This window comes from Amblyraja radiata, chromosome 8, assembly GCF_010909765.2.
Source record: "Amblyraja radiata isolate CabotCenter1 chromosome 8, sAmbRad1.1.pri, whole genome shotgun sequence".
Classification (NCBI taxonomy): domain Eukaryota; kingdom Metazoa; phylum Chordata; class Chondrichthyes; order Rajiformes; family Rajidae; genus Amblyraja; species Amblyraja radiata.
The window spans coordinates 26,631,443-26,657,094 of NC_045963.1; the positions used below are offsets into that span (position 1 = coordinate 26,631,443).

General features: G+C 43.3%; 1 protein-coding gene across 1 annotated transcript in view; it reads left to right on the forward strand.

The window, feature by feature from the left end:
* ryr2 (ryanodine receptor 2) overlaps nt 1–25,652 on the forward strand; it is a 301,683-nt gene that overhangs the window by 95,693 nt on the left and 180,338 nt on the right. The window contains 7 exon segments of the mRNA XM_033025458.1: nt 8,026–8,173; nt 11,272–11,480; nt 11,945–12,119; nt 19,263–19,471; nt 21,105–21,457; nt 22,159–22,276; nt 24,463–24,623. Coding sequence (XP_032881349.1) covers nt 8,026–8,173; nt 11,272–11,480; nt 11,945–12,119; nt 19,263–19,471; nt 21,105–21,457; nt 22,159–22,276; nt 24,463–24,623 — 1,373 coding nt within the window.

The following is a 25,652-nucleotide window of genomic DNA, read 5'->3' on the forward strand; positions in this document are numbered from 1 at the left end:
TGAGGGAGCCACAAAATACAAGAAATTGCATCCACCCAGCACATATTTTCATGTGCAAATTCAAAATAAAAACCTAGATTTTACTTCGGAGTCACGTGAGTGACTACGTGAAGAACCCGCTTCCAACGCATGCGTGTCATATCGCTACACGCATTGCACGAGTCAACAGAAGGGTGGAGGACATCCCCCAGTAACGGGAGAAGGAAAAAAGGACCAGCAAAAGGCAGGTAAGGACTCTGCATTTTTATTCACAGAAAAATGGACAGAGTGAAAAGGAAACGTTCTGCAAAAAAGCTGCCCGAGAAACGCGTTGTAAACGTGGATGAACGGCAGAGACAGCAGCCGTCGGCTCTAGAGGCCTCGGTAGAGGAATCAGCTGTGCCAGAAATCATTCTGGCACCGACGAAACTTACTCACCGGCCGGGAGGCAAAGTTCAAACTAAAACGCACCATCTAGCAGAGCCCGACTTGGAGCAGCAGCGGGCGACCAGCCCGTATCAATATCGGACCAGGGCTGAACGGGTGCGGCAGACGGAACAAACCGGCTATGAGTGGCTGCATACGGAGCAGCCAGGAGAAACAGCTGACCGGGAACAGACGTGGACCGACAGTCAGGACCGGTGTGGCCAGCGGCGGGACGAGGAAAGCCCGCAAACCAGCACCCGTGAGTACCGGGGATGGGAACAGCTGGGATACAGAGAAGAGCAGCACACGGCTGAAAGGCTGCAGGAATGGGAGCAGCCAAAAATAGCAAGTGCAGCTCACCGTCTAAAGGAGCTGCTGGAGGAGCTCCTTCACAGTGGCAGTCCCATGAATGTGGAGACTAGCCACAGTGGGCAGACAAGCCCCATATGGGTACCCCGTGAGGGACCCCCTGAAATCTCGACCTCTTCGGAGGAGAGTGGGCAGGACCCTGATGGGCCAGACCCTGATCACACAGCTTCCCATGATCCTGAATCTGCAGAAAAACATACACTGCTGGACATGGTGGCTGATTACTTCAAACCAAGTCAAACAGGGGCAGACTTGGATTCCAGGATGGCAGCCAGTATTAACTACATGTCTGGCCATCAACTCCAACAACAAATATTCACAGAGACACTGGCCAGACATCTGCCACCTGGTAACTGTGATGTATTACAAATCCCCAGTGTCAACCAATGCATTTGGAAGCATATGGGGAAGGAAATCAGGAACCATGATCTCAAAATCCAGAAAGCCTTAAAGGGGCTTACGGCAGGGATCACAGCTTACATCCGCACCCTGGACAAAACAGAGCAAACTAAAGGCCACCAAGACGCACTAGCCCTGTTCTGTAATGTACAATATGAGCTGAATAGCATGCGGAGGGCGGCTATTCAGCCAGCACTGGATCCTAAATATGCAACAATTTGCAAACAAAGAGCCGTTAAAACCCCAACCCTTTTGTTTGGGGAAGCCAAGACACTGGGGCTCATCAAAACCAGCGCAAAGGCTTATTTTGGATCACGGTACCAGCCACATGGAAGACCGAAAAGTGTGGCTTATATCAGTGGCAGTGCCAGAACCCAATATAACCCGCAGCAGCCTTCTTTTAAGGTATGGCCAGGGACGGCCACCCTGGTAGATGCGGAAGCCTAAACCTCCAGTACAACCACGAACACGAATAAAAACAAAACCCCCTTTTTTCAAAAAACAAAGAAAATAATACAACCACCAGTAACCATGGAGGTAGGTGGGTGTGGTTCTTTTGTAAAAAAGGGACCCACGACGGTGGGAGGGAGGTTGCAATACTACAGTGACGAATGGTGTAAAATCACTACAGACTCGTATGTTCTAAGCAGTATTCAGGGTTATCTGATAAAATTTACTCATCCCAATAACCCCCCAGTACAACATACACCAGAAAGGCATTTCGTCCTTACAAAAACCGAACAATCTAAAGCCCACATGGAGCTACAACGATTGTATACAAAAGGTGTGATTGAGCATACTACTCATGAACAATTAAAATTTGTATCAAACATATTTATTAAAAATAAAAAAGATGGGGGTTGCAGGATTATCATTGACCTTTCAACCCTAAACACATTCGTTCAATATGTTCATTTTAAGATGGATACCTTTATCACTGCTAAAGAATTAGTATCAGCTGGTTTCTATATGACAAGCATTGACTTAAAAGATGCATACTATACAGTACCCATCAGAGGGGAACACAGACGGTAGTTAAGTGTAAATTGATACCAGAAACGAATATGGATTATCTAGGATTCACCATTAACACGGTCAATATGTTAGTAACTTTACCAATAAATAAAGCCGCAGCCCTACAGGAGGATTGCAGCGAGCTTCTTAACACCAACAGACCCTCCATTAGACGGGTAGGCCGGATAATTGGGAAGATTGTGGCTACATTCCCGGCCACACATTTTGGGCCATTACATTATCAAAATTTGCAAAGAGCAAAAATTAGAGCACTCAAATTTAACAAAGGTCATTTTGATAGACCTATGGAGCTGCCTACGGAAGCTATAATTGAACTACAGTGGTGGGAACATAGCATTAGGTATTGCTCCAACCCCATCATTATTGACAACTCGTCTATGGTATTACAAAATGGTGTATCCAAAGAAACATTTGGATATCGGCAACATAAAGGTAAGCTAAATTCAGTGGCAGACACCAGGTCACGCAAATTTAATGAAAACACGGAATGGATGTTAAATAAAATGTATTTGCTGAAATTACAGCAAAATATGGTAGACCAGATATTGATATTTTTGCGTCCAGGTTGAATCACCAATTACCAAGGTATGTGTCCTGGGAACCAGACCCTGGGGCAGAAGCTACAGATGCTTTCTCACTGCATTGGGGGAAATGGCGTTTTTTATGCTTTTCCCCCATTCTGCATCATCAATCGGGTACAAAGGAAAATTCAACAATATTCGGCATCTGGGATTCTCATAGTACCCGATTGGCCTACTCAACCGTGGTATACAGGGGATGGTGTTAGAACCATGTTCCATTATTGGACATAGCCCGAATTTATTAATTCATCCAGTAACTGGAGGGGGGCAGTCACCCATGCCATAAGACTATGGATTTGTTGATTTGTAGAGTCTGAAAGACCCACTACACGGCATGGGGCTGTCAGACAGGACGATGAATCTCATCACATCCGCACAAAGACTGTCAACACGGAAGCAGTACCTCGGACACATCAAGAAATGGGGCATATATACTGCTTTGACAACAACCTAGACCAAAGGGCCAAGAACATTCCGGCCGTATTGGAATTCTTAACAAACCTCCATTATGATAAACGATTGGGCTACAGTGCCATCAATAGTGCCAGAAGTGCACTCTCCAATTACCTATCACAAGGAACGGAGCGGCACACGGTGGGAACGCACCCCCTGGTAACAAAACTTATGAGGGGCATATTCAATGCAAATCCCCCTAAAACCAGGTACTCCAAAATCTGGGATGTGGGTGTTGTTTTAAACATGCTGAGGAGCTGGTAGCCCATAAACAGCATTATCACTGCAGAAACTGACCATGAAGATGGTTATGCTCATGGCGTTAGTTACTGCACAACGAGTCCAGTCATTAAGCAAACTGAGCCTGGACTCCTTGATCATCTCACGAGAGAAACTGGTGTTTGTCATACATGAGTTAATAAAACAAACAGACCAGGTTCATCGGGTCAAGTGATTGAATTTATGGCATATCCATATGACGAACGTCTGTGTATAGCAAGACATATCCAATTATACATGGAATATACTAAGAGCATTCGAGGTCAGGAAATGGCTTTGTTAATTTCTTACAAGAAACCGCACAAAAGGGTCACGACCCAAACTATCTCAAGGTGGCTCAAATGTGTCCTAAAGATGGCAGGAATAAACACTAATGGTTTTAAATCTCATTCCACCAGGGCTGCAGCAAAATCCGCAGCAAAAATTCTGAGGTACCCACGGACCAAATCCTCAGAATAGCAGGATGGTCATCCGAAAGGACTTTCCAAAGGTTTTATAATAAACCAGTTTTTGGAGCCATCATCATTTTCGGAAAGCATTTTACGTTCAATATTATAATTTGCCCGAAGGGTGACAGGGCTATGATTTCAATTAATAAATGTATTTTCTCATTATATCACACAAGTCTTTGTATAAGTGTGTCTAAAATTGCTAATGATACTCTCTCCCGATACCCAAGGCAGTTGTGAAGCATGGACTCGTTCCACGGCATGAGGTCACAGAGCTTTGAAATCTTCACGTAGTCACTCACGTGACTCCGAAGTAAAATAGTAAGATTAAACGAGAACTTACCAGTTTGAAGTTTGATCTGTATTTTATGAGGAGGAACGTTGAGGGAATACGTGCCCTCCGCTCCCACCCTCCTATGATCATATCAAAACTGGTATCTCTTTGATAATCTTACTATGTTAGGTCATTATAGTTTCTGTGACCTCACACCGCTGCTTTGAAGAATGGCACGCATGCGTTGGAAGCGGGTTCTTCACGTATTCCCTCAACGTTCCTCCTCATAAAATACAGATCAAACTTCAAACTGGTAAGTTCTCGTTTAATCTTACTATTCTACTGACAATCATCCATTTTCTGATACTGAACATTAGTCATAGAGCCATATAGTCAAACTGTGGGAAAACAGACCCTTTGGCCCAACTTGTCTACACGACCCAACATGTCCTATCAACACTAGTCCCATCTGCTTGCATTTGGCCCATATTCCTCTAAATTTATTCTATCCCTGGGCCTGTCCAAATGTTTTTTAAACATTGTGATAGTGCCTGCTTCAATTACCTCCTCTGACAGCTTGTTCCATACACCCACCACCCTCTGTGCAAAGAAGGTGCCCCTCAGGTTCCGATTAAATCTTTCCCCTCTCATCTTAAAACACATTATATCAAACAGTTGGTTGGTGGGAACTCAAAACACACTGTTTCCGCCCCCAACCACACAAAAGCATCTTCACAAAACATTCAACACAAAGACAGGTCATGGATGTTTCCTCACACTTTGTTCCTAGGGCGATAGGGCCTTACGTGCACATGTAGTCATAGAGCCACACAACATGGGAACAGGCCCTTAGGCCCAACTTGACCATGCCAACCAAAATGCCCCATGTAAACTAAATACATTTGCCTGCATTTGGCCCATATTCCTCAAAACCCTTCCCTGTCCCTGTCCAAGTGTCTTTAAACGCTGTTATAGTACTTGCCTCAACTACCCTCTCCGGGAGCTTGTTTCATGCACACTTCACCCTCTGAGTGAAAAAGTTGCCCCACAGGTTCCTATGAAATCATTCTCTCTCACCATAAACCTATGTTCTCTGGTTCTTGATTCCCCCGCCCTGGGTAAAAGACTGTTTGCATTCACCCTGTCTATTCCCTTCATGATGTTGTACCCTTCTAAAGCTGGGAATTAAAAATTGCATGTAAGTCTCGATCACTTTAGAAACCAAGACAGTAAAGTAAACATCATTGCTAATATATGATGGGTTCCCTCACTCACAGCATGTTCCTTTTTATCACTCCAATGATGAACGCGATATTTTTTAGAGATATTAGATGAAGCTTTAAGTAAAGCTGGTATTCTTCAACATATTGGAATGAGAGATATGATTCCTGATATCCCAATTACAGCTTATTCAGAGGTAGCGGGGAATTGCATGCTGCAGCTTCCAGAAAGATGTAACATGCTGAAGAAACAGAGTCAAGAGTGTTTTATTGTCCTGAAACAGAACAATGAAATTCTTACTTGCAGCAGTGCAATAGATAAGTAAACATATCACTCTGTAAACAACTCAATAATCGTGCAAAGACAAAAACAATGGCCCAAAGTCAATGTAGTTCAGAGTTTATTTGGAGGTTGTATTGTTTAATAGCAAGATGGTTTAAGGGATGAAGCTACTCTTGAACCTGATGTTACAGTTTTCAGGCTCCTATACCGTACCGATGGCAGAGGGAAATGAATGTGTGGCCAGGGTGGTGTAGGTCTTGCTGGCTGTCTTCTTGAGGCAGCGATTCCTGTCAGTCCCTTGGATGGTGGGGAGGTCAGTACCCGTGAGGGACCGGGCAGTGTTCACTACATTTAGCAATCTTCTACATTCCTGGGCATTCAAGTTGCTGAACCAGGCCGTGACAATGCTTGGTGTTTGTTTTAAAAAGACGATTTTGCTGTTTCAATGAGATATAAAATACTAAACAATTGGATACATTTTCCAATTTTGGGGAAGCTAAATGCACATCAATTAGCTGTAATTTTAAAGAAGCATTCTAACTCTTGGCTGATAGAATGGCGGAGACCTGCAACTGAACCAAATGGTTTGGGATCTCCACAAAGTAATGTAGTTAATGGGCACATTTCAGCACCTGACTAGGTGAGTCAGTTTAGTTTATTGTCACGTGTACCGAGGTACATGTCAACAGAAAGACAATACATGATTATAATCGAGCAATTTACAGTGTATAGATACACAATAAGGGAATAACGTTTAGTGCAGGGTAGAGGCAGCAAAGTCTGATCAAGGGTAGTCCAAGGTTCTCCATCATAAAATTTGCTAATTACACCACGGTGGTAGGACTGATCAGTGACAACAACAAATCAGCCTCCAGGGAGGAGGTCCAGCACCTGGCAGCTTGGTGTACCAACAACAACCTTGTCCTCAACACACAGAAGATGAAGGAAATCATTGTGGACTACCGGAAGACCAGAGGCGGTAGACACACCCCCATCCACATAAACGGGACTGAGGTGGAGTGCGTCTCCAACTTTAAATTCCTCGGGGTACACATCTCTGAGGATCTGTCCTGGTCCCTCAACACCGCCAAACTGATTACAAAGGCGCAGCAGTGCCTCTACTTTCTGAGGAGGCTTAAGAAAGTTCACCAGTCCTCTCAGATCCTGTCCAACTTCTACCGCTGTACCATAGAGCATCCTGACCACCTGCTTCACGGTGTGGTACAGTGGCTGCACCAGGAAGGCACTGCAACGGGTGGTGAAAACCGCCCATCACATCATCGGTGCCCCCTACCTGCCATGGCTGTCTTTCACCGCACACGGTGTCTGAGACGGGCTGGCAAAATCATTAAGGACCCCTCACACCCCAACCGTGGACTGTTTGCCCTCCTCCCATCAGGGAGGCGGTACAGGAGCCTCAGGTCTCGCACCAGCAGGCTAAGGAACAGTTTCTTCCCCAGCACCATTACCCTGCTGAACTCACAGGCCTGGTGCTAGCCCTCCCCCTTCTCATCGGTATTATTTATGGTTTTTATAATTTATAGTAAAGCCTTTATTCACCAGAATATAGCACGTCAATCTTTTGCACCTTAACAACTATCTGTATATATGTATATGCCTATGCACATGCACCAATATATCCTCATTTGTATATATTGTCTTGTAATTGTAATTGTAATTGTAATTTATTTATTTAGTCAGCACTTTACTACTTTGCACTCTGGTTAGGCTGCATTTCGTTGTACCTGTACTTGTACTATGTGCAATGACAATAAAGTTGAATCTAAAAATTAAAAAAATAAATAAAAAGAGGTAGAGCACCCTTGGCATCATCTTTTAGATTAGTTCAGATAGTTCATAAAAATCATCAGTTCTCTCAGTCAATGTTGAATAAAGACCAAGGCAGCTTTTCCAACTTTCCCTCAATCGTAGTAGCTAAAGCAAAGCTGTAACATTTGGAAGCTGGACTTAAAACTAGTTTGAAAGACACAAAGTGCTGGAGTAACCCAGCAGCTCAGGCAGCATCTCTGGAGATCATGGAGAGGTGATGTTTCAGGTCGGGACTCTTCTTCAGACGGATTGTAGTGGAGGCGAGGAAAGCTCCATCTTCTGCAGAGATGCTGCCTGACCCGCTAAGTTACTCCAGAACTTTGTGTCTTTTTTTTTATAGCATTATCTGATTTGACTGGATAGCATGCAAAACAAAGCATTTCATTGTACCTCAGTACATATGGCAATAATGAACCTAAACCTAAATCTGGTGTTTATTTTATTGTAGGATGTCAAAAATAGAAGAAACCCTCGTCTGGTTCCATATACCTTGCTGGATGAGCGAACAAAGAAGTCCAACAAAGACAGCTTGCGTGAAGCAGTTCGCACACTGCTTGGGTACGGATATAATCTGGAGGCACCAGACCAAGACTATGGTAGGTGTCATTCCTTCCTTTCCTCAAGAAATGAGTCCAGAATCAAGAGTGTTTCATTTTCATATGTCCCGAAAAGGAACAATGACATTCTTACTTGCAGCTCTAATTCAATTCTTTATTTCTTTTTAAATCTTTTTATTGTTTTGTTTTTCAAAAAAACAAGAATAAAACATAAAAAAACAGCAAAAAGAATAATGATAAACATAACAATGATATTGATACATAGGGATCAGGATTACATCAATAACAGGTATAACCTAATATGAGAGCAGTGTCAATATACACATTGAAAATAGACCTCCTGGTCTCTATGTAAATATAGTTAAATCTTTAAGAGAAAACTTATAAATGTAAAAGAAAACACAAAGATAAAAAGACAAAAAGAAAAGGAAAAAAGGGAAAAATAAAACCCCCCTAAACTAAAGGGAAAAAAAATTAATAATAATAAAATAAGAATATAAATAAAATAAATTAAAAAACGAAACAAAGCAAAACCGAATCTGAACTGAGAATTTCAACAATTTAAGTCTGTTTGTCGTCAAGTCCGTTCCACCCTACAGAGGTAAAATAGTTTTTATAACGGTTAAAGAGGGAGCAATTTATGTTGTGTGAAAGTGTTCAATAAATTTTCCCCAAGTCTTATGAAATTTAACCAAGGGTTCAACAATGTCACTCCTGAATTTTTCTAAATTTAAACATGATATCGTTTCAGAATACCACTGGAATGTGGTCGGAGGGTTGGAGTCTTTCCATTTAAATAAAATAGATCTTCTGGCGATTAATGTGGTAGCTCTAATTAAATTCTTACTTTGTGGCGCAGCAGCAGAGTTGGGGGTGGGGGGGAGGGGGGGGGAGGAGAGGCGTTTGATAGGGGGCTGGACAAAGGCCAAAGTTGAAGAGACGACAACAAATGTAAGATAGGGATTGAAGAAGTGCCAATAGTGTAGTCAGAGGAAGGAATGGAGCAAGTGGACGGAGGGATGGGGAAGGGGAAAAATTGATGCAAATCCAGGTGGGGGACAGGAAAGAGGGGAGGGGTGAGGCCGGTGGGGGGGGGGGGGGGGGGGGGGGGGGGGGAGAGTTGTTAGTTGGTTAGTTACCTGAAATTGTGGAGACTTCAATGTTCATACCATTGGGTTATAAGCTATTATGACTCTGGAGGAGGCCCAGGACTGAAAGGTCAGTGTGGGAATGGGAAGAGGAAATAAAATGGGTAGCAACTGGGAGAACCTGCTGGTCTCAGCAGACTTAGTGCAAGTGTTCTGTGAAATGAACACCCTCTGCATATTTTTGTAAAAATTAACTGAAAATTAGTCAAGGGACTGAGCTATAGGGAAAGGTTGAACTGGCTAGGGCTTTATTCCTTGGAGCCCAGGAGGGGTGATCTTATAGAGGTGTACAAAATCATGAGAGGAATAGATCGAGTAGACGCACGGAATCTCTTGCCCAGAGCAGGGGAATCGAGAACATGCGGACATAGGTTTAAGGTGAGGGAGGTATGATATAATAGGAACCTGAAGGGTAACTTTTTCACAAAAAGGGTGGTGGGCGTATGGAACAAGCTGCCGGAGGAGGTAGTTGAGGCAGGTATTATCGCAATGTTTAAGAAACATTTAGATAGGTACATGGATAGGACAGGTTCGGAAGGATATGGGCCAAACGCAGCAAGTTGGACTAGTTGGTCGGCATGGGCAAGTTGGGCCGAAGGGCCTGTTTCCAAGCTGTATGATTCTATGACTGACTCTCTCCAAGAGTAATTTTTAAAGAAATGAGAGCGACTGAAAATCTCAAATAAAAAGTCTCTTGTGATATATTATTCATTTCCATTGGGGAAGGAAACCTGGAAATTGCATGTAAAAATGGCTTAACGTATGTTTTAATACGAGAGTGATCATCATCTGTTGAAAACCCACCACCTTGGCCTGGGTGTGAATCAGATCAGCACAGCTGTCATCTTCGACATTGGGAATGCGTCAAGCTCATCCTTTGGTTACTGGTGGAAATTGGCGCAATAACATACATCCCACGTCCTCTTAGCTCCCAGTAAAACAAAGAGCAAATCTCGCAGCGGGTTGGCATCAATATGCTGATTAAAAGGTGCCTCCTGAGACACAGAAGAGTAACTGGATGCATCTGCCTGCGCAGGTTTTACATTTTCTGCATGTTCTGCACATTGTTGTTGGTACATTTAGCAGCAATGTTTCTGTGGTGAAATACCTTTCTCCTCAATTCAATGCAGAATATCCTGCAGCATTGTGGCAGAACTCTCCCTGAGCTCTAGGGAACAAGTTAGCACTATTCACCCAGAGAAAATCCATGCGATCACAGGGAGAAGGTACAAACATAGACAGCATGCCTAGTCGGGTTTGAACCTAGGTCTCTCCCCTAGGTTTCCTCCTTCCTCCGACTAAGGGCCTGTTTCTGTGCTGTCTCTCTAAAGCCTAAAATTCTAAAGTCTAACAACATTTTTTTTTCATCTAATCTTCTGCATACATTTATCACTTGGAATTTTGTAAAACACATTGTGAGGGAGAGGTGGATTTGATAGAGCTTAACTGGAGAAGGATTGTGGCTGGAAACATCTGTCTGCTGTACAAACGAAGAGGAGCAGCTGAAATAACCTAGTGGGTTAATTAGCATCTGCAGTCTCTTGTTCCTCCTGGTTGTTGTGCACTTTGAGGCTTCCATGAGTGGCTGATTTAGTTTAGTTTAGAGATACAGCGTGGAAACAAGCCTTTCAGCCCACCGATTCCGCGCTGACCAGCGATCCCCGTACACTAGTTCTGTCCTACACAATGGGGACAATATACACAAGTTAATTAGCCTACAAACCTGTACGTCCTTGGAATGTGGGAAGAAACCGGTGCACCTGGAGAAAGCCCACGCGGTCACAGGGAGAATGTTCAAACTCCGTACAGACAGCACCCGTAGTCAGGATCGAACCCGGGTCTCTGGCGCTATAAGGTATCAACTCTACCGCTGTGCCATCATGCCGTCATCTGTTGTTCTCTCACCGCAGACGTTGCTTGACCTGCTGTGTATTTCCAACATTTTCCGCTTACATTTCTTTCCTGTGTTTTTTTTTGGTAAATTTGTAGCTGCCCGATCTGCTCAGTCGAACAACGCGGCTCAGAGGTTTCGCATTTTCCGTGCGGAGAAAACCTATGCGGTGAAAAGCGGGAAGTGGTACTTTGAGTTTGAGGCGGTGACTGCTGGGGACATGCGTATCGGCTGGACCAGACCAGGCTGCCGCTCGGATCAGGAGCTCGGCACCGATGACCAGTCCTTTGTGTTCGATGGTTTCAAGGTTTGTTACCTGTGAGACAGGCAACTTGGCAATAATCGAGTAAGATAGAAACAGTGGGTTTCTTTATCAAAGAATATAGAAGAGTACAGAAATAAAAATGAACTGCAGTTGCTGGTTTATATCAAAGATAGACACAACATGCTGGAGTAATTCAACAGTTCAGGCTGCATCTTTGAAGAACATGGATAGGTGACTTTTCGGGTCGAGACACTTCTTCAGACTGATTATGATGAGAGGGGGTGAGAAAGCTGTAAGAGAGTTGGAGGTGGGACAAAGCCTGGCAAACTAAACTAAACACAATGAAACAATGCAAATGAAAATGCTTTTTCATGACTTGGTTTAAGAAGGGAATGATTGTACTTTGGACATGTTCTGGGTGTACTCTGCTCTGGTTAACACTGGTTGTACTACAGTAGCACCGAGTCGCATGCCTTGTGACCATGTCCACACGCTATCTCCTGCAGGGCCAGCGGTGGCATCAGGGCAATGAGCACTTTGGCCGCTCCTGGCAGGCGGGTGACGTAGTCGGCTGCTTGGCTGACATGAACGAGAACACCATGACCTTCACCCTGAACGGGGAGGTGCTGCTGGATGACTCAGGATCCGAGCTTGCCTTCAAGGACTTTGAGGCCGGTGATGGTAAGAAGCAGCTGATATGCAATTTAGAAAAAAAAACTTAATTTTGATTCAATAATTCAATGATACTTTACTGTCACATGTACCTAGGTTCAGTGAAATTCTTAGCTTTCCTGGTAAAATTGTACTATAGATAAGCACAATCATATAAGTACAAAAGAGCAACTATTGTGGTGTAAGAATAGTGGACTTCACCGAGGCAATACATAAAGAGTCGCCACATTTTTGACGCCAGCTTGTGCCCTGCAAGTTTCAGATTTCTGATCTTGGCCATAGAGACCCGTTGTCCTGGTGGCAGCACTGAGTCGGTGTTGCAGGGGACGGCCTGACATGGCGATGCTGTTAGTGTCCTCCACCGCTCTTCTGCCTCTCCTGCTGCTGAAGGCCGCGTCCAATCCATTTACTCGGCCTCAGTGGAGCCTGCAATTTAGTAAAAAAACCCTTGCCATTTAATTCAATGATTCAATGATACTTTATTCTTGCATATACTTAAGTCCAGTGAAAGTCTTTGTTTTGCATACAATCTGGTAAAATCATACCTGATCATAAGTACAATCATAGATCAGTACAAAAGTGCTGATCTATGATTGCAGATGTTATTATTATTATTGTTATAGAGTCATAGAGTGATACAGTGTGGAAAGAGGCCCCATGGCCAACATGTCCCAGCTACACTGGTCCCACCTGCCCGCATTCAGTCCATCTCCCTCCAAACCTATCGATATAATAATAATAATAAATACTTTATTGATCCCCTCAGGGAAATTCAGATGTCCAGAAGCCCCCAACCAACAAACCCACAGATTCAAAACGAACGCAGACAGAAAATACATAGAATACAATGTGGACACTACCTGAGAGCAATAAATACTTAAAAAGACCAATAATTAACAATTAAAAATTAAAAATTGCAAAATGCATCCCCTTATATCCCTCCAAATCTATATTATTGTAGATGTTAATTCAAATATAAGCCCTACATGAGGGAGAATTATGAATCGGATTAAAAGAGAATTGTGAATATTTTGTTTCCCAAGATGTACGGATGATCGCTGGTCTGCCCTGTCCCAGTGGGCTGAAGGGCCTGTTTCCATACTGAAATCTAAAATCTAAAGATGAGATTGCAAGTTACATCAGTCTTAACATTGTTGCAGGGTTGGTTCAGACAGAGCTGACACTAGTTCTAATGAATAATGAACTCCCACGTGTAGTATGAAGGAACTGCAGATGCTGGTTTATACCAAAGAGACACAAAATACTGGAGTATTTTGGGTCGGGACCCTTCTTCAGATCCCCACATAAGGGAGAGTTTCAATCTTGTAGCAAACAACCTGCTGGTTGGAGCTCAGGCAATCCAAAAGAGACATGATTGCAAATAGTGCTAACAACCAATAGAAAGAGAAGGGAGGTACTTTCTGAACCATTGGAAAATTTAAATGGTAGCTGCATCCATAGTTTCCTTGTTCGTCAGTACCATGCTTCACTTGGATAGAATGTAAGCTCTGTGCTTGAATAAAAGATTTAAAAGCGATGACATGACTCGGGGAATCATTGAGAATTTGATGATCTAACATCACACATTGTTATCTTTAAAAGAATGAGAATCATCAGGCATCAATGCAGCTTTTGGCTGCGTTATAAGACTTTAGATCGGATTCGGTGTGGGTTTAGGTCTAACCAGTGTCACACATCAGCAGGTTAGGTGAGTATTGTCATGACCATAAGACATAGGAGCAGAATTAGGTTATTCGACCCATCAAGTCCACTCTGCCTTTCAATCATGGCTGATGTGTTTTTCCGTCACAAACCCATTCTCATGCTTTCTACCTGTAATTTTGTAATGCTCTTCCTAATCTATGTATCTCCGTTTTAAAAATACCTATTGACTTGGCCTCCACAGCCATCTGTCACAATGAATTCCACAGAATTACCACTCTCTGGCTAGTGAAACTCCTCATCACCTTTCTAAAGGTATATCCTTTTATTCTGAGGCTGTGCCCTCTGGTTCTAGACTTTCCCACTACTGGAGAAATCCTCTCCACATCCACTCTATCTTTAATCTCTACCTCTATCCTAAAGGCTCTATCTTTAATCAGTCTGAAAAAGGGTCTCGACCCAAAACGTCACCTGTTCCATCTCTCCAGAGATGAGGCCTGTCCCGCTGAGATGCTCCAGAATTTTGCGTGTATCATCGGTGTAAACCAGCATCTGCAGTTCCTTCCTACATGTATTGAATATAGAAGTTGGGAAGTCTTGTTGCAGTTATGTAAGATGTTGGTGAGGCATTTTGAGTATTGTGTTCATTTCTGGGCACCATTGTTATAAGAAATATGTTGTTAAGTTGGAAAGGGTACAGAGAAGATTGACAAGGATGTTGTCAGGACTCGAGGGCCTGAGCTATAGGGGGAGGTTGAGCAGGCTGGGACCCTTGATGCGCAGGTGGATGAAGGGTGATCTTATAGAGGTGTACATAATCATGAGAAATAGGTTGGGTAGACAAACAGAGTCTCTTACCCAGACTAGGGGAATCGAGAACCAGAGGACATAGGTTTAAGGTGAGGGGGGAAAGATTTAAAAGGAACCTGAGGGATAACTTTTTCAGGTAAAGGGTGGTGGGTGTATGGAATAAGCTGCCGGAGGAGGTAGTTGAGGCAGGTACTAAACGCAACGTTTAGAAAACATTTGTACAGGCACATAGATAGAACACTTTTAGATGGATATGGGCCAAATGCAGGTAGGTAGGACGTGTAGATGGGACATATTGTTCAGTGTGGGCAAGTTGGGCCAAAGTCCTACACTGTTGGACTCTATGACCCATGAGCTGAGAGCTATACTGTGACAAATTATTTCATTGTGAATCACTAGATGTATCCAGTCGAGAGCAATTGAATTTGAGAACATGTTGCAGTCTGGCTGTTGCTCGTAGCATCTGTTTTGTGTTTTTTTAATATTCATGATCTGCTCTTCAGCTGCTAACACACCAAACTACCTGAGTAGGTTGAGAGGCAACACAGACAGAAAACCTACTGTGTCCTACGAACAGTAATTGAATTTGAGAAAATCATCTGTGCTGGTATAGGATTTAAAAAATGCAGGTCCACCATTGATTTTCTGACTCCCAGGTTCGTGAGCATTTCTGGATTATCCTTTTTGCCGGGCGAACAGAGGTCACGGCCCCTGAGAGGAGATGAATGGAACCAGCACCATCCGCCCTGGCCGCCCAGGGACCGAGATACTGGCCATGAAACTCTGCCGTGGGAACGGATCTGTTAGCTCCGGCTGGGCCGGAGGTCTGGAACCTCGGCCACAGGGAGCAAATTTGACTCGCCAATCAGCCGCAGAAGTTGGCTACGGGAACAGATCTGCCGGCTCCGGTCGGGTCGGAGGGGGCAAATTCAACCCGCCGATCGACGCAGAAGTCCCGGTGAGGTCGAGATCGGCCACCTCACCCAGCCTAGGCACCACATTTTCGGTGGGACTTCCTGAGGGGATTTCAAATACGATCTCGTAATTTTGTCCGGATTTGTGTCGGACCACCAGTCGCCAGAAAACGTTGGTGGACCTACACCAACATTTCCAAAAATCAAACAATATGGAGACACAAGAGTCTGCAGATGCTGGAGTCTTGAGCAAAACACAAAGTCTTGGAAGAACTGAGTGCGTCAGGCAGCATCTGGGAAGGGAATGGACAGACGATGTTTCATGTTGGGACCATTCCCTCACCAGATGAGTTAAGCGATACAGTGTGGAAACAGGCCCATCGGCCCACAGAGTCGACACTGACCCATACACTAGTTCTATCCTACATACTAGGGACAATTTACAGAAGCCAATTAACTTACAAACCGACAAGTCTTGAGAATGTAGGAAGAAACCAGAGCACCCGGAGAAAACCTAAGCGGTCACAGCGAGAATGTTCCAACTCTTTTTACAAAGCGTTTGTAGTCAGGATCGAACCCGTGTCTCTGGCGCTCTAAGGCAGCAACTCTACCCCTGCATCACTGTTGCCTGACCCACTCAGTTTTCCCAGCACTTTGCATTTTGCTCAAGGCTAACAATATAGCTAGTACTGCTAACACACAATACACATCCTTTGGTTTATTGTCACATATACTGAGCTGCAATGAGAAGCTTTGTTTTGAAAGCTATCCAAACAGATTAGATTATACTATACATGGATACAATCAATTCAAACTCAAGTACAATAGGACCAGCAAAGGGGAATATACAGAGTGTGGAATATAGTTCTTAGCATTGTAGCTGAGGCAGGGACTATCGCAATGTTTAAGAAACAATTAGACAGGCAAATGGATAGGACAGATTTCACGGAATATGAGCCAAACGGAGGCAAGTGGGACTAGTGCAGATGGGACATGTTGGTCGGCGTGTACAAATTGGACACTGTTTAACTCTATGACTCTATGACCATATTGTAGCACATTAGCTCCTCAGACAAAGTTCAATGTCCTAATGGGCTCGCGGTGAATCGAACAGTACCATAGTTTATGGAAGGACTGTTCAGATGATGGAGGGGAAGAGGATGTTCCTGAGTCTGGTGATGCATGCTTTCAAGCTTCCGTACCTTCCACCAGACGGGAGCAGAGAGAAGATGGAATGACCGGGGAAGGACAAGTCTTTGATTAATATTGGTTGCTTGTCTGAGGCAGCATGAAGTAGAGATGAAGTCAAAGGTGGGGAGTATGGTCTGTGAGATGTTCTGGGCTATACCTGCAACTCTCTGATCATGTGGGTTTCTTCCCACATCCCAAAAGCAGGCTGCTTTGTAGGTGAATTGGCCCCGAGTGTGCGGGGAGCGGTGTGAAAGTGGGAAAGCAGAACTGGCGTGTGAACGGGTGATCAATGATTGGCATGGACTTGGCAGGCCAGAGGATCTGTTTCTATGCTGCATCTTTCAATCAATTCAAAGTGCTTCCATCACACTGTCTTTTACTCATTTTGTCGTTCACCCATACTTATTTTTATTTCCTTACTGAGTAAAGGGTGAATCTTCTGATGCTGCAGCATGAATGTTCATTTTCAGTTTTCAAAGCTAAACCTAAAATTCGCATCACAATATTCCAGTGGGAAGAGTGTTGCTTGCATTATAATACATTCTTTTAGAGCTGACAGCAATGCTGGTTGAGATCTGTGAGAACATTTCAACGCATCATCGCAAAGGGACTAGACGATAAGGCTCTCACTCTTTGAGTGATTTTTATGGTGTTAGGGTGTCTAGCAACACAGTTTTAACACCAAACAAATATGGCTTGGAATAATTTCTTGGCCAATATGTTTGAAAACTGAAATTGAACACTCATGTAGTACCAGAAGATTCACCTTGCCTCTGTAATGAACTGAAAAGAATGGATGAAAGACAGTGTGACTGAAATACTTTGAAATGAATTGAATGATACAATATGGAAACAGGCCCTTCAGCCTGCCGAGTCCACGCCAACCATCGACCACCCATTCACACACTAGTTCTATGTCATCCCACTTTCACACCACTTCAAAAGCTTTGATTGTAATCATTTATTGTCTTTCTGCTGATTGGTTAGCTTGCAACAAAAAGCTTTTAACTGTACCTCGGTACACATTACAATAAACTAAACTGAAACTGAAACTGAACTCCCTACACACTGGGGGCCAATTAACCCAACACATCCACATGTCATTGCGATGTGGGAGGATACCCATGTGGTCACAGGGAGAACGTGCAAACTCCACACAGCCAGCACCCGAGGTCAGGATCGTTCCCAGGTCTCTGGCGCTGTGAGGCAGCAGCTCTACCAGGTTCACCACTGTTTTAAAGCAGATTGTAACCTAATTTTATGTGACCTTAAATAAAGTCAGTTTAGGTTTCGCCTAAGGGATTAGTCAGATTGTTCAGTTTAAGTAGCTTATTGCATCAGGATGACTCTCTCTACTGACGTTGCTCTATAGTGATAATTAAATTGTTAAATATTTTACGTACTTGGTTTTACTGTGGTCCTCATCAAGACCTTCTTTCACATCTTTGTTGAGGATTTAGCTTGTGTCTCTTTTTCTAATGAGATTGTATTTTTCTCCTTCAAAATTGTTTTTTTACTCGCCCCTTACACAAATAATTTAAAAAAAAACTATTCAATACGAATCTGAGAGACAACTTTTTCGTTCAGAGGATGATGCGTTTATGGATGGAGCTGCCAGAGGGAGGTATAATAACAACATTTAAAAGGCAACTGGATAGATATACGGATAGGTTTAGAGGAATGTGGGGACGAGCGTAGATGGAACACCTTGGTTGGCATGGACGAGTTTGGCCATAGGGCTTGTTTCCATGCTGTTTGACTCTAAATGGGATGAGCATAGATGGGTATCTTGGTTGACATGGATGAGTTTACTTTAGTTTAGTTTAGTTTATTGTCACGTGTACCGAGCTACAGTGAAAACTTTCTGTTGTGTGCTAACCAGTCAGTGGAAAGACTATACATGCTTACAATCAAGCTGCCCACAGTGTACTGATGCAGGATAAAGAAAATAGCGTTTAGTGGAATACAGGTCTACCTCATTGGAGACCGTCAAACTATCTTTAATCAGACTTTAGTCAATGTTATATCGCACTAAACGTTATTCCCTTTATCCTCCATCTATACACTGAGGACGGCTTGATTGTAATCATGGACAGTCTTTCCGCTGACTGGATAGCCCACAACAAAAAGGTTTTCACTGGATCTCAGTACACGTAATATTAGTAAACTAAAATAAGTGTCCGGCACGGACTAGAAGGGCCGAGATGGCCTGTTTCCCTGCTGTAATTGTTATATGGTTAAACTAAACTAAACATTGTGTACTTTCTTCACCGTATATGTTTAGAGGGTGAAGGGGCTGCAGTGTGATATTTCTGCCAAAGATAGACACATAGTGCTCGAATAACTCAAGAGGGTCAGGCACAAAGGGATGGGTGAGGTTTCGGGTCGGGACCCTTCTTGAGACTGTGAAGAAGGGTCCCGACCCGAAACATCACCCATCCTTTTTCTCCAGAGATGCTGCCTGACCCGCTGAGTTACTCCGGCACTTTGTGTCTATCTTCGGTGTAAACCGGCACCTGCAGTTCCTTTCTACACCCTTACAAGGCTGCCATTTATTTCTCCGTTCTCTTTGCAGGGTTTATTCCAGTGTGTAGCTTGGGACTCTCTCAAGTTGGTAGGATGAACTTTGGAAATGACGTTGCTACGCTTAAGTACTTCACCATCTGCGGTCTGCAAGAGGGATACGAGCCCTTTGCGGTGAACATGAACAGGGACATCACCATATGGTTCAGCAAGAGGCTGCCTCAGTTCATCTCTGTGCCAGCAAACCATGAGCACATCGAGGTAAGGGTGAACGAGGGATTGACAATAGAGATGACCTATTGCTCAACAGTTTCAAGAGTGTTTATTGTCACATGTCCCAAAATGGGACAATTAAATTCTTACTTGCACCGGCACAGCAGGTATGTAAACATAGTACTCTGTGGACACCATAATAGGAACAAATAAGTTCAGTGTATATACCCAGAAGCAGCTATTCATTTCCTCAGGCCTCTTCAATCATTCCATGAGATTATGGTGGATCTGAATTCTATCTCTGCCATAAAAATTCTTAATGTGTTCAGTGAACAAAATACTTATCGATTCAATTATATTTAAAGTCAGCAATTAACTTGGCATCAATGATCATTTGAGGAAAAGTTCCAGATTTCAATCACACTGCGCAAGTAAAATTGTTCATGAACTGAAAGACCAGGATCTAATATGTGAAGTCTTCCTCCTTTCCCTCCTCTGCCAACTACTGAAATTATTATTCTATATCAAATCACTCGTTCCCCTTAATATATCCCCATAGCCTCAGAATAAAAAGATGTACCTTTAGAAAGGAGCTGAGGCATTTCTTTAGTCAGATGGTGGTGAATCAAATCCATTGCCACAGATGGATGTGCTGGCCAAGTCAATGGATATTTTAAAGGCGGAGATTGACAGATTCTTGATTAGTACGGCTGTCAGGGTTTATGAGGAGAAGGTAGGAGAATGGGGTTGAGAGGGAAAGATAGATCAGCCATGGTTGAATAGCAGAGTAGACGATGGGCCCAATGGCCTCATTCTGCTCCTAGAACGTATGAACATGATTATCTCAGAAGACATCTCCTCAAAGACAGTTCAAGAAGGCACTCATTCCCACTATATCAAAAGCGAATTGAGGTGACAAATATGTGTTGATATTGCCAATGATGCTGACATGAATAAAAAGTAATACCATTTGAGGGATGCTGACTACACAAGCAAATGTCATCTACGAGTCCTGTTATAGAGTCATTGAGTTGCACAGTGTGGAAACAGGCCCATCGGTCCAACTTTCCCACACCAACCAACATGCTCCATCTACACTAGTCCCACCTGCGTCCTTTTGGCCCATATCCCTTTAAACCTATCCTATCCATATGCCTTCTGTTTTTTAAACATTGCAATAGTACCTGCCTCAACTACCTGCTCCGGCAGCACCTTCCATACACCACCACCCTTTGTGTAAAAAAGTTACTCTTCAGGTTTCCATTAAATCTTTCCCCCTCCTCACCTTAATCCTATGTTCTCTGGTTCTTGATTCCACTACTCTGGGCAAAAGAGTCTGTGCATTCACCTGATCTATTCCTCTCATGATTTTGTCCACCTGTCACAATAAATATTTTATCGTAATTTCCGAGCTTTTCAGTTGCAAGGTTATTTTAATGAAATGTCAGTACAGATCTTTATGACCTGGCATTTGAAATTAAAGCTTCAACTAATATGTCTAATACAGACATTTAAGGTAAGCAAATGCCATGTTTGCTTGCTGCAGAAGGCTTGTTTAGATTCATAGATGCTTTGATCAAAGTGTATTTTTTACATGTTGTTCTTTTACTTACTACATTTGAATTAAAATGTCAAAATCAAGAACACATTTGCAAACCCATCTGTTGCACATATGTACTAGGTGACGAGAATAGATGGCACCGTGGAAAGCTCGCCCTGCTTGAAGGTCATACAGAGGTCATTTGGCTCACAGAACAGCAGCACAGACATTGTTTTCTACCGACTGAGTATGCCCATTGAATGTGCAGAGGTCTTCTCCAAAATGCCCATCGGAGGTCTGGCCAACACCAACATCCTACCTCAGAAAAACGAAATTGAAGACTACGACGCCGATTCGGACTTCGAGGTTCTAATGAAAACAGCACATGGGCACCTGGCCTCGACCACCTCCGAGAAAGAGAAGGAAAGTGTCAAGGCAGAATTCAATAACCACAAGGACTACAATCAAGAAAAGCCTTCTCGCCTAAAGCAGAGGTGGGTGGCAGCTTTGGTTCATGCTGATTACATGCTGTGGGTGGCCCGGAAGCGCAGCGGTAGATTTGCTGCCTAACAGCGCCAGAGACCCGGGGTCGATCCAGACCACGGGTGCTGTCTGTATGGAGTTTGCAGTAGGGATGAAGCTTTCAAGAATCTGGTGGTATGTGGATTCAGCCTATTGTGTTTTCTGACTGGTGGGAGAAGTGGAACGGACACAGGTGAAAATGGTCCTTGATTATGTGTTAGCCACTTGAAAAAGAGTGAAAGTTAGATGAAGTCGATGGTGGTGAGGTTGGTTTGTGTGATGGACTGGGATGGATCCACAACTTTCTGCAATTTCTTACGGCCTTAGGTGGAGCAGTTGTGGTGCATTCTGTCAGGATGCTTTTTAAAGTACATCTGTGGAAAAGGGGAAGAGTTTAACTTGCACTAAACATTATTCCCTTTATCCTGTATCTGTACACTGAGGATAGTTGGATTGTAATCATGTATAGTCTTTCAGCTGACTGGATAGCATGCCACAAAAGTTTTTCACTGTACATGACAATAAACTAAACTAAACTAAACTAAAGAGTCCTTGGAGATAGTTATATTACATTGCTCTGTGCCACCTATCCATTTTAAAGTGAGATGCTACTGGCTTTTATGAATGCTTCAGAAAATATCACGGCTCTAATAAAATAAAACTTAATTTTCAGATTTATGTTAATGCGAACAAAACCTGACTATAACTTAACACATTCTTCAACACGACTCCCTGAGGAGGTACATGCTGACGATAGAGATGATTATGACTTCTTGATGCAGACAACAACAGTAAGTGGTCGATAATGGTCACAGAAAGATGATGCTTTCAGTAAATTTTTGATCTATTTTGATTTGTATGAATCTTTTTGAACCTGTCTTCATGTACATGACAAAATAGTTAGAAAAATAGTTAATAGTTAGAAAAAATCAATTGTTGCCCAGTATTAATGCAACCCAGCGGAATGAACATTGGTTTCTCTAATTTCAAGTAACCCCTGTATTTCCTCTCTCCCTCCACTCTTCCACCCTAGTCGTCTGATTAGATCCACTGTTCACATCCTTGTATCCCTGTCGTTATCACCTCTTCCACAGCCAACAATGGGCCATTATGAGTTATTTCTTATCTCCAGTTCCCACCCCTCTACTTTCAGTCTGAAGAAGGGTTCCGAACCGCAACGTCACTCCTCCTTTTTCTCCAGAGGTGCTGCTTGAAAATAGTGGAAATCAAATTAAAATGTCAATTTTATGTGAAACATTGTCCAGTTTGTAATTGATTGCATGGATAGGTCATTGTTGACATCGTTCTTTTCCCTCCCTTTTACTTTCATATTATTTTGTCACCATATTTTTTTAACTATTGAGGCAATTTGACAAGTACCTCATTGTCAGCGATCTGCATTTTCCTTATTTAGTTTATAATTCTCAGAAAAGTAGCAGCTGTTTGTATGTTGATCATGACCTTGATTATGCCAAAGTAAACCACAGTAGGTGCTGGATATTCTGCAATGAAAAGGATGCTGGAAGTAGTCAGTAGGTCAGGCAGCATCTGTGGAGAGAACAACTGCAACAGATCTTTTTTACCAATGCTGGTGCTAATTCCAGGTCATCCACATGAATGCACGTATTTCCCAGTTTCTAACTTTAAACTTTAGACTTTAGAGATACAGGTGGAAACAGGTCGTTCAGATCACCGAGTCTGCACCGACCAGCAATCACCCTGTGCACTAACACAATCCTACACACCAGGGACAATTTAAAATTTACAGAAGCCAATTAACCTATAAATCTGTACTACAAACATTGCACTGGACAGGCGCTCCTGGAGGAAATCCGTGCAGGAAGGAGCTGCACGTCATGAAACGGAACTACGCCGTGTCGCAGAGACAAAGCGACAGCATCGTAAGGAGAGAGAGAAGGGGGCTCGACGACTACCAACCACCTCCAGTCTCCACTGCCCACGTTGCACCATGGTGTGTGGATCGCGGATCGGCCTCTACAGACATCTGCAGACCCACAAGTAGACGACACTATGGAAAGGAGAGGACTGTCATACTTGTTTCGAGTGACCACCGATGAATGCAACAACACAATAATAAATGTACAATAGGCACTAATACAATAAATTATCAGTTATTCTTGGGTACCCAGACTGTAATAGTGCAAGCTGAAGTGTGTATTGCATCCAATACAAAGACCATAGCAGTTTGTTGCTAAGGTTAGGGTTGTGCAGCGTGGTTCAGGAACCTGACGCTGAGTCTACAGAATGATGCAAGGATCCTTGTCATGGTTTATCCCAATCAGCTCCATACCAGGGGACTCTCTGATTTACGTACAGTTTCCAGGGACACATTTGGAGATGGACATCAAGTGCTGCTGGAAGATCATCAACTCTGTGAAGGACGCTCATGAAACATGTTGGACTCCCAGCAGAGCGAGATTTCCGTCAGGGAATGTTGTCAACTGGCACTTTCCAGACTGCAGGAGTATGTGCTGAGGGACTCGCTGAAGCTTGGCGCAGTGGGGGAGTGATGGAGGACCACAGTCTAGGGTCTTCCCGCTACTGCCCATTGGGGTGCAGGGTCTGTTGGGATGCCCCTCAAATAAGGGAAGGGATACCACCCCAGGGGGCCACATGAGTGGTAAGGACGCCTGCTATAATGATGGTTTTGTGAGCACTACTAAATACAATGCAAAATAATGTATGTATAGCTGCTGAGAATGTCGGAAGCATTTTTGCTCTGTTCTTGTTTTGTGTATATTTTGTATTATTCAGAATAAAGTTTATTTTGGGGAAAAAAATAACCTGACGGTGGATGAATAAAAGTTGTTCTACCACTGGGAGCCAATCTCCTGGACCTCTGGTCTTCTGTCCAAACTAACTTAGAAGATCCAGAGGCTGGGACAATTGAGTTGAAAGGGCAGTTCTTGTGGTTGGGAATCAAATTCTCTGTTGATACATTTTTCTTTATTTTCAGTATTATTATTCCGTGAGAATATTTCCCGGTCAGGAGCCTACAAATGTTTGGGTTGGTTGGATCACCTCAGACTTTCACCAGTACGACACTGTCTACGAGCTGGAGAAGGTTCGCACCGTGACAGTAACCCTAGGAGACGAGAAGGGGAAGGTTCATGAAAGGTAAGAGTTTGTCCGTTGTTGGGAAAGTATTCTTGCAGCAGTTTGCATTCATTATTCACTTCCCAAAGGCAATTGAACAAAAGGGCAAAGAGAAAATGAGTGGACAAGTGGCTTCAGACACTTGAGGTCTGTCTGAGGCAGGGTCCTGACCCGAAACATCACCTATCCCTGATCACCAGGGATGCTGCCTGACCCGCTGAGGTACTCCAGCATTTTGTGCCTTTCCTTGGTAAACCAACATCTGCAGTTCCTTGTTTCTACATGGGACATCTTTCAATTGGAATCTCTAATGACATCTGTTAATAACCAGGAAGTGGGGTGGCACCAAGTAATTTGTCCAGCAAACAGTCAATTGTCCACCAAGCATCATAAATTAATCTGGAAAATATTAAATTTAAAGTAGAGCTTATAAAAAAAATCTTCAGCAGCTTCTCTCAATAAAAGTCGAGTTAATTTGCCCTAAAAGTGCAGTGAATCGAAAATAATTACCTCAGTTCAATGAATGTTACTTTATTGCAAGTAACACTGTTTGAACTGAGGTAATTATTTTCGGTCACCTGACTTGTTTAACAATGGATAGGGGCAGCACAGTGGCGCAGCGGTAGATTTGCTGCCTTTCAACACCAGAGACCCGGGTTTGATCCTGACTATGGGTGCTCTCCGTACGGAGTTTGCACATTCTACTTGTGACCGCATGGGTTTTCTCTGGGTGCTCTTGTTTCTTGCCACTCTCCAAAGATGTATAGGTTTGTAAGTTAATTGGCTTTGGTAAAAAATATTGTAAATAGTTTCTGGTATTTAGGATAGAGTTAGTATGCAAGGTGATTGATTGCTGGTCGGTGCAGACTCGGTGGGCCAAAGGGCTTGTTTCTCCGCTGTATCTGTAAAAGTCTGGTCTAAAGAATTGCCCACTGGTCCTTTGGGAAATAGTCTAATCATCATATCCAGATTTTTTATTAATGAGGTGGAAGGTTTTATATGGATCTACAAGTCTAGGTAGGAATCCCTTTTATTGGATATTCTGTTTGA